Below are 17,756 nucleotides of genomic sequence, written 5' to 3' on the forward strand. Positions count from 1 at the left end.
CCCCACTCAGGGACATCTCTGCTGGATGTAACAGCAAAATCTGGGGGGCTCCACAGTGTTAGCATTATTATATGTTTGCACTACTGCTGCCAAGGAGACCCACTCCTGGATTAACATCCCATTACATCAAGCATGACACAAACACGCAACACACAAAAACGTTTCTACTTAAGCAAAGTAAGCAAACTACTTCACATAAAGTGTAACCTAAGTGTATCTCCCAGTCCTTACAACAAAGCACAACAGTCCTTTCATCACAAACCTTAACTGTTTCACTTCCTTTATCAACATTCAGTAAATTGGCTTTACAAAATGTCTGCTGTCTATAAAGTTTTTAATTCTATGTTTTGTTAACTAAAAAACACAACCAGTGAACATCAAGTAACAAAAGATGTTTTCCTTCGAGAAATGTTAAATATTTCACTTTTTCACGACGAGCACAAGTTTCTAAATGACGATAACTTTGTTTTGTAATTTGTTTATTGCTTAATCATGAAGACCAGATTGAGCATTTGAGTCACACAGTTTTGTGTTGCACACTCCTACTACAAGAATGTGCTGTAAAATTTTATTTCTTTTCCCTTCATTCAGCTTACTGCTTGCTTGTCCTCCTGCTTATTCAGCTAACCATTTCGAAATGAAATGCAATCACATAGCAAGATTTCACTGCTGCTAGAATATTTTATACAGAAAACATATAAGCATGAGGAAATAATGCACCACTATTCTCATATATTACATTGGACTATTTGCTAACTAATATAGATAGGAAGCATTTTATTGCAGGCCCAGAGCAAAAACAAAGGAAGACAAGGTATCCTGGGTAAATGATACATTTCAACATATAAAAAACCCACTCACATGGTATCTTTGCTGCCTCAAGTTCTACCTTCTACTTTTCAAATATTCTTTCAATAAAATTTGCAACAAGTCCAACCCAGCCAGTCCACCAAGTTCATGTCTCTCCTCTTTACTCATCAGGTTAAGGTGGTTACCAGAATTGCACTCTTATGCCCAAACTAACTAAATTAATACGGTAATTGCAAGGGGATTTGGGGGTATCAGAAAGGAAAGCACACATTTAACTCTAAAACAACAGCACAGTGTATACAGGATTTTGAAGGTAAGCAAATGAGAGCAACACATGAGTTCAGCTATTTCTATTTTGGGAACCATACAGCAGTTCAGATCTCTACCTACCAGTCTTTTCTTCTGCATGGCACTAGTCCTTCCTCTCCCTTCTCCTGAAGGCATTTCCACCCCTGCTCCTTCCTACACAATTACCCCAGGCATTAGAGTAAAAGTAGTACCCCGCCTGATGGCTTTTATCTGATGATTCCCTATCTCCAAGGCCATCTGGCTCTACCCTTGGATTATCAGGTGACACGAGTTAGTCATCTTGCACCTATGACAGTAAAACCATTATCTTTTACCCCAGTCATTTCTGAAGAGGTATCCTAGAAAATATGCTGAATAAAACAAGGTGTTTTCATACTTTACAACATATAAGTACATACAAATGTATTTTATGCATTTCACTGCAGTGTGGCTTGGATACCGAAGGATGGTCACTTAGAGAACACCAGGACAACTTCCAAGCTTCAGGTTTAGCTTGCAGAAGACTTTTCTTAAGAACACTGCTGACAAGCTGAAAACTGAAGATAAGAAATATTTCTGTTTCACTGCACAGGCTTGTGGGACTGAAACCCTAAAATCACCGTGCATATAAAAGATGCAACAGCAGGCGACACTGAAAGGAATAAAAAGGACAACTAACCTTAAAAATGTGGAATAAAAAGTCTCTCTCATCTCTGAAATCTTCAGCAGGAAACACATATTCTCCATCCTTTAAGAACATAGCTCACTCTAAAGCCAGTGAGAAACACCCTGGATCTCGCAGAGCGAGGACAGAGCTGAGCACTGTCCGTCAAAGAGCTAAGTGTAAGAGCCTGGACTAGGCAGGGTATGCGCCAGGGTGGGGGGATGCATTGCACACTTAGTTCAGCCAAGCACAGGACATAGTTCAGCCCACACATTACATATATTTCCTCAAGATATTTTTTTCAGTATACACGTACCATGTAACTCAGTGGTTCCTACTGAGGTACTACATCTACTTAACACAGCGAGTTAAACACTGGCAAATGCCTGATTATTATTTGACTGTTTATTTTAAGCTCCCTTTGCACATTCTTCCACCAGTTAAAGCAAAACAGTTTACTATCTGTGCCGGTGCTAATGTTTGACATATTCTGTCCATTTTTCACTTCATATGAACAAAAAGGCAATCCAGCTTTAGCACGTTCAGTACCAAGGTATTTCAACTTCCTAAACAGTTTTCTTTATACAAGTGCAAAAGCAACCTGTACTTGGGGAAGGATGAAGAAGGGCCTAGGACAAAAAAATCCTTCTGTAGAGTCCAACTTCTTCCACCTGTGAATCAATAAATATTATAAATGGGGAATAGCTATTCTGTCTTCCCTCAATACCATGCATGGAACAGAGACTGGGAAAAATCAGAGGCAAAAGATGCACTCCAATTTGACTAGCAGAAGGAAACATTATCACAGGGAACTTCATCCATAATCTGCTAAAAAATCACTATGAGACTAACAATAGCTGCCTATATTCCAACATACAACCATCTATCCATATGTCTCTTAGCCAACATTTGCTTGATGTCAGCACTATATATTCCTCCATTAGGGAACTACTGACACAGTTCCCCTACCAGTAAATAAAACGGTGATCAGCAGGTCTGAAATACAGCAAATACTTGAAAAGGTATCAGAGGTGTTGATATGTGAAAAGGAGACAAATCCACTTCCCAGCAAAGGAGGAAAGAGCTCTATAGCCATAAACATGTCACTTCCCATGTGGGCATGGCTATCCCACAGTTATTCAGCACACAGAAACGTGCTAGAGAAAGCACAGCATTCCTTTACACACATCCCCTCATTTGCCCTGCACTGTCACAGGGCCCACACACCTATGACAAAAGATGTCAGTAACATGTCAGACTGAATTATCATTACATACAGAAGTAAAAGGAAGCTCGTCCAACTAAAAAAATACACACCAGCAACTCTAGACAACATCCTAACTTTACATAAAAGTGCTGGGCTATTAGCCAAGGGGGATGCTGACTTTGGTCACACAGTGTGCAGAGGATATTTCTAAAGCTAATGCTAATATGCAGAACTATGCTTTTAGAGAGGTTTTTTTTTATTTCTCACACAAACTTTGATGAACATGACGTTCTGAGGAATCACTAATATGAAATGTTACTTGAGGATACAGATTTCTCCAAGTCATCCAAGTTAGCTGCTTCCTCCTCCCAGTGTTGGAAGAATAGCTCTATGCAGCAGATGTGTCATACCCAGCACTCAGATGGTACCCCGTTTCCTTCTTAGCTGTGTTCTCTCCTCCTCTAAGTAAATACTGGAATGATTACAAGTGAAACAGTGTGAGAGCAGAAAATGTGATACAGGCTACACACAATTAGCAGAGGAGCTGCTTGTGTAACACTGCTGCAAAGAATTGTGCAAAGAGCACTCCAAGGTATCAGCCAGTGTGAAAGGGGTGGCGTGTGCAGTAATGATGTGTATGATTTTCATTCTGCAATTTAAATTCCCAGTATTTCACAGCATGTATCCTTGCAAATCTTGCTGATAATCAACACTAATATCTAGTTTTGATATTAAAAGTAGTGGGTTTGTTCTTCTGACAGCACAAAAATAGGGTAAAGGAAGTATGAAATCAAAAATGAAAAAATACAAAGGGTGAGTGTGGCAGGCACCTCTGCATCACTACTTACAAAATATTTTTTTTTTTAAAAAGAGATTCTACTAATGCAATCATCACACTTGTGTTTCCTATGATCGGTGTATCCACAGACATATCTTCTAAGCATGAACAAACATCGAAGTTGGGGTTTTTTGGACTATATGAGTACTTTGCCCAACAATCAATGACAAGTCATCCCATTATCACAAATTATGGGCTCAGACACCCAGCTCCTGAGTGGCTGTTGCCCTCCCACCAGTCTTGGCTGGCAGGCTGGTGCTGTACGAGCTCTGCCCAGCTATTTTGCAAACACTGGTCAACGCTGCACTGCCCAGAAGCGCATTCCTGCACTCCTTGTGCTGGGCATCCTCTGCTGCACCTACTACCAGGGTACCCAAACTCAGAGGAGTTGGAAACTGGGCTTTGTAGTGGCCTTTTTATCACTCCAGCACACAATTCCAAAAACTCCAGTTCATGAATCAGCTCAGAAGAGCCTGTTATTCCACAGGCTGATTGGAAACGAGATAGGTACTGCCTCCACACCTTTCCTGTACCAACACAGAGCAACACTGCGACTCGTGGAGCTTTGCCTGCCCTGCTGATGGCAGAGCTCATGCAGCTCCAATAGCTCTGTACAGGATGGCAAATGAGACAATACACTGAAAAGGTGGCCCAGGATGAAAAGGCTGGATGAAAGCCGCAGGACCCTGCCTTGGACAGACTAACCGCACACTCTAGTAACTGCCAGGGAAGATAGTGAAGCTGAAAGAGGCTTAGTGCAAGCATGCAGGAGATTTGTGACAGAAAGTTAGAACTCCATGTCAAGCCTTTCATGCAAACAATAAATATTACTTATGCTCGTAATCAGACTTTTCTCCAGCATCGTCTTTGAATGTTGAACCTTTTTCAATTAATTAAAAACTATGCACTGCAGAGTGCATATTTTATCAGCCCTCAGCTGCTTAAGTGTCTAGAAAAGACCAGGCAGTTTTTCTTTTTTCCAGGCAACCCAGAGCAAGTACTTGCAAGGGTCATATCTTTTTAATTATCTTTTCTCTCTTTGATTAATTATTCCGTCTGACAATAGCGTGTTTCTAATGCTATTCACCTGCCTTTGATGATTGACAACTTTTCTGTCTGATTCAAAGCAAACAGCTGCTGCCATGATTGCCTAGCAACCAGGATGTGATGGATGAGCCCCAAAGATGGATGGCTGCAATAAATCATGTCTCCAGCTATAAAACTGAAAAAAGGGATAAGAATAAAAGCGAACAAAAAACAAAACAAGGTTTCTTCCCATGAGTGCACTCAGCTCCTTACCAATTACACCTGAAATGGACTTTGTGTCTATTAATAGCAAAGTTTTCTAATCAGTAAGAATGCAATGATGCCATTTGTATCAAGGTGTGTTTACAATTGTTCCAGCAAATTGGCACTTGTACTTCAATTACCTACTGTGTTACACAAGTGCAGGGGTAGGAGAGCAAAGTTTTACCTTCTACTGTTGAAGGCTTCACAGAAAATATTATGTGTTTTCAGAGTTTTTCATGGTGTTGGACTTGAATGAAGTGTATAAACTTGAATTCTCATTACTTTTGACCACTGAGTTTACCAAAAGTAAACGGAAGTGAATTTGTAGAAAGAATAACAAACTAGATTTCTGAAAAACTAATTTCTAAAAAACTCATATAAAGTCATTGCTGGCTTTGAGAAACATGTTTTAACTCAAATGCTGCACATTGTTTATTAAAGCTTGCTGTAATTCCTACTTGCTAGGAGGGCATCTCACAATCAAAGAAAAAGTTGTTGTGACAAGCAGTGTTTAGGAAATACCATCTACCTGTGCAAATTCAAAACTGATCCAGCAAAGTCATTCTTGTCTAATTTTACCTACCCTTCCTGTCAATCACTTGACTTTTGTACAATGTGCCAGGCAAGGAACAGTCAATAGTTTGTCAACTCAGAACAAGTTTAACCGGGCTGGGTATCGCACTTGCCTGGAGATGCTTGTGCACGAACACCCCAGCACCTGAAGTTTTGGCACTGCCTCTTGCTGAAGCTGCTCCATTGTTGGAGTGTCTGTCTCCTGAAAATCCCTGCCTGCGCTTCCAAGGAAAGAGCTAATTGCCTATAAAAAGCTGTTTCCTTAATTCTTCCAGCAGGTGGGGGTGTCCTGGTTCCAGCAAAAGTGCTTCGAAGAGGGAAGGGATTGCCCTCAGTACTTACACAACCAGGCTATCCACCCTCCAGGAGCATCCTGGACACTTGGGAGCAAACACCAAGACTCAAAGATTCACAACCCTGGGTGAAGAGGATGGGAGGAAAAGAAATATGTAAACGCTGAAATAATTATGTCCTAGAACTTTGTTTTCTTTGCCATTATGAAACCCCCAAAAAAGGGGATCTTGTTAGCAAAAGGAAGCTGGACTGTGTTAATCTGTTCACAAGCACAATTTTGTACTGTAACTGGCAATGCCTGACAATGTTACACTGTATCAGCTACAGTCCTGCTTATATTTTAGTGTTACACACAGCAAGTCTCTGTATTCATGCAAAAGACTGCCTGTACCCTTGCATGGGCCATGGCTTTGTCTACATTCTTTACAATTACTGAAATGTTCTCACTAAAAACTTAACTCTGCCTCTGCCCGTCCCTCTCCCTGTTGTACAAAAACACACACATCCACACACGGAAATCCAGCCCCTAAAACAATTGTAAGGCACTCCTGTAATGACCGGCGAGTATCTGGTAACAAACAATGAGAAAGCAAAGCCATCAATCACAACGTGCACGCCGAGGCCTCCATTCTGTCCCAGCTCATCCAACTCTCAAGTTACAGCTTTACACGGCAAGTCTAAATAATATTCAAAATGATAAATGGCACTATAAGCCTGATATCCATCATCAATCTTTTTTTAAGGAACATCCATCTTCAATAATGCACGTTTGAATCATGTGAAACCAAGAGCTCCCAGATTCATTTACACAACCCCCAGCAAGCTGGTGCTGCTTGAATGATACGTGTCAGCCAGTTTGTCCCAACTGCCAAACTTAAAAAAAAAGGGGGGGCGGGAAAAGAAGGAAATAAAAAGAGAGTGAGAGAGAAAGAAAACAGGAGGGGAAAATCTTCAGGGGGCTGAACAAGGCGACTTAGCAGATAATATGAAAGCACATAACCTCCTCAGTCACTCTGGCAGTGCCCCCAGCACACCCCGGCACTCCCGTCCCTCTCCCCGGCCGGCCGGCGGAACACATCCAGCAGTGCTGGAGCGGGAGCTGCCCCCGCACACCCCCCGCGCTCTGGCAGGGCCCGGTGATAAATGACACATGTCATTCTGTCGGGAGGGAAGGGTGGGTCAGTGATGTATGGCTCTGCTGAAAAGGAAATCGACTGTTTGGCATGGTGCGGCTATTCTCCACCAGGATTTAGTTTCAGAACTCTAAAATGAAATCTCCGATGTTTCAAGTGCACGGTTAGGGCAGGCCGATGTGCGGCCGAGGAAGCTTGCTGCCTTTCCCCCCCCCCCTCTTTTTTTTTTATCCTCCCTCTGCCCTTCGGATTTCAAAAAACTGCTCCACTGACTGGAAACTGCAAAAGAACACACATATATCAAAGTCTTCAATAGTTATGATCCATGATAAAATTTAAATAGGTTGAGGTTTCTATTTTTATTTATTATTGGGGGGAAAAAATGGCATGCAGGCTTGACACAAAAGCAAGATAAAAATTAGCATGTTTGAAGTAATCGTCCCACAGCTTGACATCTGCATAGTAAATTTTAAAGGAAAAAAATGTGTCAGGCAGGCATGAGCTGTTCCCTCCCTCCCCCCCTCTTTCATTAGCTCACTGGCAGGGTGGCACTTCTGAACCTCATTACTGCAGGAGGATTTATGAAGCTGAACCCAATGGCAAAGAAAAGGCATCTGTCAATAATTGTAGGGAGCTGCACTCACAGCTTTGAAATCTCATTAAGTATGCAGTTATCAGGCATAAAGATCAAAAACATTACTCAACTCCGACAGAATCTTATGGAGGAACATTAATTAGCAACAGGCCTACAGTACAAAAAAAAAAAAAAAAAAAAAAAAAAAGACTTCCTCTCACACCTGCCCAACCCACAAACTAAAAGAAACACTCCCCCTCCCTCCAGAAAAAAATAATTCCCAGCATCTGAGACTGATCAAGTACATGAAACAAGAGAGAGGAAAAAAAATCCAGTTGAGACAGTCTTGGCGGTGAAGAGAGAAAAGGAAGAAGCTGTCAAAGTTGAGAAGGATGTCAGCACTGGCCCTGATTACAAGGGCCTATACAGTTCCCAGGCCTTTTATCATCCCTGCCATCAAAAACAGACTCTGTGTCACAGATGGATGACTGATGGCTGCCAGTCTGGAGCAGCCTCGCCAAGCCTCCTGGAGGCCCCTGCTGAGATCTGGCCCTCCAGCAACAGGCTTGACCTAGCAGGGAAAGGGCTGCCGGCAGCAAGCCCAGTCCCAGAGACACTCAGAAACAGCACCCTGTTCTGTTCTTCCCCAGAACAATCCAGCGAGAGGTTGGTCGGGGTTTGTTTGTTCAGCTTACAGAAGTTAAATGTAATACTGCTGCTCGCCACGCAAAGGCTGTGCATTATTTGAAAATAACGTTAACAAAACAAAACAAAAAAAATACAACCCTCTTCTTTGTCCACACTGACTGTATTTGTCTAATCTTGTTTCTAGTTTGCATTTTAACCACGATTTGCACACTCAATTGCTTAGAAAATACATGAAAGAGAAATACAAATTTGGGGGGAAACATACAAATTCATGCGCGAAGCTGGACCATAAAACCAAGTGACCTTTGCAGCATTAAGTATGGTGTGCAACTAATTAAGAGCTATGGCCATATTAACATTTTTTTTGTACAGAACCAAGGATATCAGCTACACAGCTTAACCCATTGCACATATTTTTTTCATTTCCTCTCTATCAAAAACTGTGTTTGCAAACAATAACTCAAAGCTACTTGTTAAAAAAAAAAAAAAAGGCAGGGGGAGGGACATCACCTTCCATAGTCTTTTTCTCACTTGGGACCATGCCTGAAAAACTCCCTCTCTAGTTACATGCTACCCTTCATACATTTTATATTTCCCATAATTTTGCTACAAAGCTACAAAGAAGCTTTCCACTCCACAATACCATTCCTGTGTTATTTCCTATGTCCTGGACTTTGATATAATGTATATATTTGTCTCTTATTTCATGGGATACATAGTGATATTTATGTCTCACTTGTAGCCACGCTGAAGATTGGCTTCTTAATGAACTACATCCTTAATAGTGCAAAGAGCCAGGGATATACATGTGCACATACAAGACAACCTGCCAGTCAAAATCTTTTCAATATCTAAAATTAATTCATTTACTAAGTAATGTACTTAAAAAAAAAAAAAATCTTAGCTTTGACAAAATACAGAAGCGGAGGTTCCGCTCCAAACAAGATTTTTAAAAGAATTTTACAGAAACTGTTACAATAAGGTGTTTATATTTTTTCATATGCTTACCATATTACTTTTATTATGTGTAGCATCAAAGTGATTATAGCAATTACATCTAACAGAATTAATTACAGAACATCCCATCATTCCTAAATACATAATGCATTAGAGGTAAGCCAAAGAAAGAAAACATCTTGACTGTGGTGACTATTGTTGGAATAATTTTTTCTTTAAGCATAAAGGCGAAACCAAAGTAAAAAGAAATGTAGAGAAACGGTGGCGTAACACAGTAAAATGTTAACTACAAAAATCTGAATATCAAGGCAGATACATTTTTAATAGCGATACTAACCTGCGTAAAGCTGCACTAGCACAAATATCCATGTAAAATCCATTAAAGTTTTTTAATCACGAAATATGGAAACTAGCCAACTCACCTAACCAATGTGTTAGTACATAAAGACAAGAGTGTATGGGTGAAAGAGTTACAAGCCTTTACGTATGCAAAATAAATTCAGTCAAAGCTTCATTAATATTAATTTAAATTCAGAACCCATTTACATTAAATTGTTCATTAAAAATTGCCTATTTTATGCAACATGCATTCCGCAAAGAACACATGAGAAACTGAAACAGAGGGCTCAATTTAATGATGGAAATATCAGAAGTAAATGAATTTGGATCATTCCAAACGAATAATGAAACAGCTCCCTCCTCTACGACAGCGTGTGAAGTTTGGCGGGAGTTTGGCGGAAGGGCACGGAAACTGCCTGGCTTCCCCCTCGCTCAGGTTTGGCCGCTGCCCTTCCCGCCTCCCCACCACCACACAGGCTCGCTGAAACAGGAATTGTTTACGGACAGGACCTAAAAACCACCCCAGGAACAATGTTCACTAATTGCGAGCGCACTGGATCGCCCCAACACTTGTAGGAATCCCAAGCGCTGCCAGGCTTTGCTGCCCGGCAGCGGCGCCCAGGAGGAAGGGGATGGGAGCTGGAGGTAAGGCAGGCTGGGCATGGAGGGCTCTTCACTGGTAAACTCCCACACCAACAAATACAGTCAACTTATGCGATTCCCAACAGCTGCTCTGGATGAAGAAAAGAGAGTCATAATTAATAACATGTGTCCTGACAGAGTTAATTAATAATTTATAATTAAGTCTAAAATACGAACTTAGATTATTCTTGAAGAGTTGCCTCTTCACTGCCCGAAGAGGCCAGGTAACGGCATTGGCAAAGAGCTTTCAGATATTTTATGATCCTCTGGTAACTCTTTCCCCACTCTGCCTCCGCCCCCGGGGAAAAAAAATCCCTTTGAACATTTTTTAAGAAATATCTTAAAGTTGATGCCTGCAATGAGAAGTGTTTAAATTCTGCAGATTGGCTCTCTGCTGAGATGACCAAAATATCTTTCAGGCGCAAAATCAGGCAAATGCAGTAGGATGAATCTCGCAGTCTCTGAAATTAAGCCCTACTCATTTCAACTCTTTCAGTTCTTTTTATGAAAATGGTAACAAACAATTTCAAGCTCTGACAATGTTCTATTCCGCATTATTATACTCAAGAAAACTACAATACAATCTCTTGTGGACTATGCTTTAAATCCTTTGAGCCAATTTTCATGCCTTTTTTTTTTTAATGTTGAAATCAAGAAAAATCAATTGCACAAATTTTTTCAATCCTCCTGCTTTAGGTAATGACACACACACACACACACAAAAAGCAACACATCCATTGTTTAGTGGGATTTTTAAAATTAATTTAATGTCTAACTGCAAATGCTGGAAACTAGAATTAATCTGTCTGGATAAAAAAAGGCTTACAGACATTTAAATGCATGTATCGGGACACTTTATCAACCTAACATAAAATTGTCATCTTATCTTATTATATGACTATTTTATGCATGTGTCAAAGAATTTAAAAATGAATGCCTGTCTATTCACTCTAATTACAACTGCATATTATCTGTCTGGATGTACCAGTCCATATCATTGTTACCAAATACAATATATTGTATTCACCTTTCATTTTTAACTTAAGGCTGATAAACCACAATTTGGGCGTAACTAAATTTAAAAAAAAATACCAAACACACAGAGAAGAGGAAAAAAAAAATCAGACTAAAACACCTGAGGTAGATTGTTTAGTAAATGATGCTGAAGTATTTCATAGATAAGATAACACACGATTGCTCAGCAACTATGTTATTTTTGGTGTTGTATCATAACCATACACACACATACACTCCTCCTTGACAATGCAACACTTCAGGCATCTGAATACCTGATCTACTAGCAGCATCTTGAAAACAGGGCTGTGTTAAAATTTGACAATCTGTACTTGGATTCTCCAGGAAATGGTCATGACACTGGATTAAAATATGGATTACTCCACCGTAAAACCAGCAGTGCCAAGGTTTGTTCACAAAGATAACACGTAGGTTACTTTACGTCCTGGCAAATTGTTTCTTTTCATTCACTCTGTACTACCATATGTTTCTGCACAAGCGTGCACGTAGCACGCTTAAAAATGTACCCCACACTTCACCCTGAAGGTGATCTTTTCTATACAGTTTCCACTAATCCTGGAAGCAGGGCTGACAAAAAGGACCCACTCTAATCCTGCTAACTCACCCTAGCTTCACTGCATTTCCCATAACCCTGCAGCAGTCACAATTCATTCTAATCACTTTACAAAACAATCTTTAGTAAAAAGAGGAAAAATGCAGACTTGTAAGCCAATTTAAGAAATAACTGCTGATACATCAGTTATTGACTATTTCACTCCTGCTCATGATAGTGCTCAAGGCAAAACCGAGAACAAAATGACAACATCAACCGCACGCAATAAACTGTGGCCCAGGAGAGCACTGAAGCCCTAATTGACAGCTGTCAAGCTAATGGGAGAAATGGCAGCTGATTCTGGAAAATTCTGTTTTCCAGGCGGATATTCAGGGGAATCTATCAAGCCTTTTTATTTTTATGCCCCTTTTTCTTTTTTTTTTTTTTTTTTTATTTTTTTTTTACACTTTTCAGGGGAAAAAAAAAAAGGGAAAAAAAAAAAGCAGAGGACAGCCATAACTAATCATTTTGTCAGCTTGCTGCTAGGAAGAATCTCTGTCCAACAGAGAAATATGTGGCAGGTTTGGAGGCAAATAACATACCAAGGGCTGACACTGCAAGTACCTTTATAGGTAGTCTACTTTATCGCTACATTTACTTTTGGGGTATGTATGTAGTTGCAAGCAATTCCCATAAATTAAAGCGAGCATTCAAGTTCCTGAAGTCAGAGCTGCCTGGAAATCTGGTGGCACAACCTGCGTGCCATCTTGCATCTGTTTTCTGTGGCACACCCCCAGCCCTGCTCCGGAGGTGCTGAGAACTGGCAGAAGCACTGAAGTCCCTGAGAACTGTAAGTGCTCCTCGACTCTGAGAAATCAATTCCGTGTATTTCAGTGTCCACACTGACCAGGTGCATCTTTTGAATGTAAGCACAGAAGTTGTAAAGAGCCTAAAAAGCAGGCAGCTAAGGTTTAAAGCATACTACATAGAAAATAAAAAATACCTTAGACCCAGGTTTGTTTGTTTGTTTGTTTCCAGAGGCTTGAAAACTCTGTGCAGTTGTCTGGGTCTTACTGTTTTATTCAATTTTAAAATAAATAAGCAAAGTAAATGAGATCCCAACAAATCATTAGTTCCCAATCCCTCCCCAGAAGATACGTATACAAAATATATATTAAGCTGTTTGTGTCAGTAGGAAGTACATTTTCTTGATCTTTTAAATAGCTTTCTAAAAAAGCTGCGAGTGAAAGCTATAATTTAAGGATAGATAATTACTGTTTGCATGAACAAGACTGGCCTCTATTAATACAGTACCTTAGCTTCTCCAGACAGTAGCTTCTAACTAGTAAATACCTTCTTCCTCCTGACTTAAATGACAGAAGTCTTTGGAGCAGCAGTTCTGACTATCTTCTCACTTTAACAGGTGAGGAATAAAATTGCAGTCCCTGAATCTTCTTCCCAAATTTATCTACGATATTCACCCGAGTCTCTAAGCAAACAAAGTGAAATTATCATTTTTACAGATTCTTGATTCTCATAGACAGCTTTAGTCTTCCACAGTGTGGTGTTAACACTTGGGCTAGACATAAAGAATTTGTGCACCTGTCTGTTATGTCTGCGAGCTCTGTGCTGCTGAGAGTTCTTTGTTGTTGTTATTCTACTCCAGACCATTAAAAGGGCCCTAATTCCTATGACATGATTATCCAGGTACCAAAGCCCATTTGTCACCTGCAGCAGAAAATTGAGTTAATGCACAACTAAAGGCAACCAGGACTGTGTAATATCAACTTGATTACATCAAACTAGCTGCAAACCTAATTCTGCTGGATGACACTGCGTGGAGCTTGTCATCTCCAATCATTAAAGCTGTCAGGAATCCATCAGGTTTACAGCTAATTAGGTGAACACTAATGAAGCTGGCAAAACAACTTTTCTTTTTTTATGGCTGAGCGGACCTTTCAGTTTGGAGAAAAAAAATTCTCGAGTATTCTCAAGGTTGCTGGGGACTGGATTTCCTGAGTTACCAATCAGCAGACATCTTTAATTCTCCCCCCACCACCACCTTTTTTTCTCTCTCAGTACCAAGCAATCAATTTGTCATCACTCTCAGTATGCCACAAAAGCAGTCATGAACCTTATAACTCGCAGCTCTCAAGCCAAAAAGGGGAAAAAAAAAGTAAGTTTCTTCTGTCTTAAAATAAAACGCCTCATACAGCTCACTTATTTATCTTCATGCACTTATCAACAGCATAAATGTTCTTGTTTTTTCACTCTTGTCAAATAAGTAGCCCTTCAGTCATTCTACATCCCCCATATCCATTAGGCAGAGGCATTTTGATAAAGTAAAGCCAAAGCTAGTGTATGGGAAAGAATGAAAGCACTCACTCTGCCAACTTCTGATTGACCATTAAGCTATTGATGAATGTGCCTGTCAGGAGAGAGACAATTAAATCAAATATGAAACAAAGTCGTTTTGACGGGTCATTTTGATAGAGCAAAACCATTCTTCCATCTCCTATTAGTCCTGCAGTCAAGTTTTTGTAATGAATATTTCTTAACTAACCTGTTATTTCTTAGCTGTTTTTTAAGGTGTTAAAAAATAAGCCTTTGCTTCTACTGCTATTAGAAAAAGTAACATTTCCAATGTGCCCAATAAAACAGCATCTCAGTGGGAAGCAATTATACACAATACTAAATTTTTAATGTGGCTATCAAAAAGCTAAAAGTTTAAAGAGATTACACTTCTGCTAAATATGAAAGATAGATCGCACATCATGGATGATTCACTTGAGAAAGGAGGGAGAGAGAGAGAGTGGTACAGGGAGAGAAAGATACCTCAGAATGTGTGTTTAGTGCAGAAACATTTTCTTCCTATGGCACTATGGAGTGCCCAGCATACAGCAGAGTCGAATGTATCAAATACACAGAAGAGACAGATTTTGCAGAATTAAACTCATGTTACAAAATAGAATTTCCCAAGTATTAGGAAAAGTTCACCTTCTTATTTTTTTTAATGGTTATTTGATGACACAGGCCAGAAATACAAAATATTATCATGAAGTGTTTGGCTATGATATTGTTTGCTAGATTGTATCACTACAGTACTGTGAAACTTTCCAAACTTTCTGGCTGTTTGTAAATGAAGTAAGACTGCTGGGAAATCTATTTCTCTGCCTCAAAAGTACGAGCTGAACACATGTGTATGTCAGAGAAGAGAAGAAAGGAAACGTGGACATCGTTACTTACAATTTGTATTACTGCCCGAGCCCCTTGCTGTTTACTAAATTCAAACCACACCACTCGCAGAAGTTGTCAGAGCAGTGTGAAAGCACCGTCACATTTCTGGGCGCCTGTTTTCTAACAACACCCTACACCAAGCTGCAGGGACTACCTGCTCCAAGTTGTCCTAAGCACAACCACAACTGCGCTGCCAGTTATGCTGCCAGAGCCCCTGGAAAACTTCCACACCGGTCTCTCAGGGCTCTTTCACCCTGGCCCCCCCAAAGCTGCCCCTCACCAGCCCCAGCCCTGTGCCTGCACCTCCGCCAGCCCTGGGCCATGTGGCTCGGTGGCACCGCTCGCCAGGAGCCCCTCAACTTGCACTAACAGAGAGTTGACAGGCCACGTGTGACGTCACCGAGTCTGGCGTTACCATGGCAAGTGATTTATTGATGTTTATCGGGAATGAATAGATCAAAGGCTGCCAGATGACAGGCGATCAATCAGACATCAAATCAAGGATGGCAACAGGCCAAGGAAACCTTTTCCAGCCCACATATCCCCAACTAAGGATTACTGTAAAATTATGTGGGGCTTTTCTTTTGCTGTTTTCTTTTCAATTTGGCTTTTCCAAAAAATACTGCTTAAGTTTAACAGGAGTTGACATTTCTGGCAAAAGAAAAACAAACCAAACAAACAAAAAACCTCACCAGCACAACGCCTAGAAAAGTATTTCTAAAAAGAAAAAAAAATATGGAGGAAATTGTAAAGAAACATTTGCCAGTCATTTGACAATACACAGACCTTTCTCCTTTTTTTTCCTTGGGTTTACTTTGCAGCTTCTCATCTGGACTCATTAATAAGAAATCAATAGGATTAACAGAAGAGGCTACCAAAGAAAGTGACCAACTAGGCGGATCTGTCTGTCCGGCAGAGACATCTCCAGTGCAGTACAAGGGGAGGAGAGAAAAAGATAAAAGTTGGGGAAAGGAACCAGTTCTGGGCTTGGATCTTCAAGTAACACTGCAGACCTTCCAAATCACTTTGTCCCTGACACTTCATTCGCAGCGTGCCATGTATTTACACATACCCTATCTCTTTTTTACAGGAATTTAAAAAAAATGAATTAGAAAGAGTATTTTCCCTGGCTTTCACAAACCATTTGCCTGTTAGGGAACGGGATGTAGAAGAACGAAGAATACGAGGGAGAAAAGCGAAGTAGGTGCCAAAGTACGGGCTGGAAATGAACAAAACTCGCCTCCTTGCTTCCCCCAGCCCCGGAGTCACACCGACCATACGTGCCCGTGCACTGTGTGCCCGCACACACCCGCCTGCCCCTGACTGCGTGTTGCCCCAGAACCGAGCCCGGGCGATGGCAGAGTTCGGAATAAATCAAAGTGGGCACCAAAGTGGGGAAAGGGCTTTCATACGCCCCCACCCAAGCAAACAAAATAAAATAAAATACCCCCAGTCCCCCCCGCCCCGGCGCTGTGCCTCCAGTCCGAGAGTTGCTCAGCAAAGCCCCCGGCACCGGCGGGCAGCGGGGCAGGAGCGCGGCGCGGAGCGGCGGCTCAGCCCGCCGGGAGCCGGTTATGAAAGAGACGGAGGGAAGCGGGAGGAGAAGCCAGCGGCCGCGGAGGGAAGGGAGAGAAGGGAAGGAAGGGAAGCGGCTCTCGTACCTGCTGCGCGCCGGGGCGCTTGCTGCTTCCTCCTCGGCATTGCTGGGCTCCTGCGGGCGCCGGCGGGGGGGGGCAGCCGGGGCGCGGGGGTGGGAAGAGTTGCCTCAGCCCCAGAGATCCGGTGAGCTGCTCCAGCCTCGGCGCGAGGGCTGGGTCGGGGATATATTTTTTGTTGCTGTGCATACACGATGCCGAGTAGGAGGAGGAGGCGGCGGCGGCGGAGGAGGAGGCGGCACAGAGGAGAGGACAGCCCTGCTGCTGCTGCTGCTGCTGCTGCTGCTGGCAGAAGAGGGGGGAAGTTTGACAAATCGCCCCGGAGGAAGGAGGAGGGGAAGCCCCCCGAAGAGGTGTGCGGGCGGGAGGGCTGGGGAGAGCCCGCAGTCCCCCCCACCCCGCCCTGCGCCCCCGGTGCCTGGCCGGGCTGGGAGATCACGGCATAAAGACGGGGGATCTCTTGGCCGGAGCCGGCGGAGCCTCAGCCTGCGCTCTCCACTCCCGGCTCCCGGCTCGGCGCTGGAGCGGCGGCGGCGGCAACAGGCGAAGCTTGAAGGGAAACGAGATGATCGCGGTGTCACTCAAACTGCTCCGCCGAGGGGGAGCGGGGCACCGCCGCCGCCCGCCCCGGGCCGCGCCTTCCCTGTGCGCGCATCGCCCGCGGACCGGGCACGGGGGCGGGCGAGGGGCTGCCCGGGGCGACCCCCTCGCCGTGCCCCCTCCGCCGCCCAACTTCGCCCGCCGCCGGCGCCGGTCCCCAGAGCCGCCCGCGGCTCGCCGGGCAGGGCAGGGCAGGGCAGCCCAGGGTTCCGCGCCGCTCGCCCCGCTCCGTTCCCGCAGCCCTTCCCTTTCCGCCCCCGCGCGCACCCGTTCCCCGCCAGAGTCCCCGCGCCCACCGCCCCCCGCCGCGCCGGGGCACGGGACCCCCCCCGCGGCGAGGAGGGCCCGGCCCCGCCGCTCCATCCCGGCCGCCCCGCGCGGTGACAGCACAGCCCGGCTCCGCTCCGCTCCGCGCCGCCCGGCACATCGCGCCCGCCGGC

At 43.1% G+C, this 17,756-nt stretch overlaps 1 protein-coding gene across 1 annotated transcript in view; it reads right to left on the minus strand.

Moving 5' to 3' along the window:
* Positions 1 to 16,966, minus strand: part of TSHZ3 (teashirt zinc finger homeobox 3) — a 63,486-nt gene extending 46,520 nt beyond the window's left edge. The window contains exon 1 of the mRNA XM_027697664.1: positions 16,723 to 16,966. Coding sequence (XP_027553465.1) covers positions 16,723 to 16,762 — 40 coding nt within the window. The 5' untranslated portion in view covers positions 16,763 to 16,966. The remainder of the gene's footprint in view (positions 1 to 16,722) is intronic.
* Between the last annotated feature and the right edge of the window lie 790 nt (positions 16,967 to 17,756).

The sequence above is a fragment of the Neopelma chrysocephalum genome, unplaced genomic scaffold (assembly GCF_003984885.1).
Source record: "Neopelma chrysocephalum unplaced genomic scaffold, ASM398488v2 Primary Assembly neopelma1_121, whole genome shotgun sequence".
Classification (NCBI taxonomy): Eukaryota; Metazoa; Chordata; class Aves; order Passeriformes; family Pipridae; genus Neopelma; species Neopelma chrysocephalum.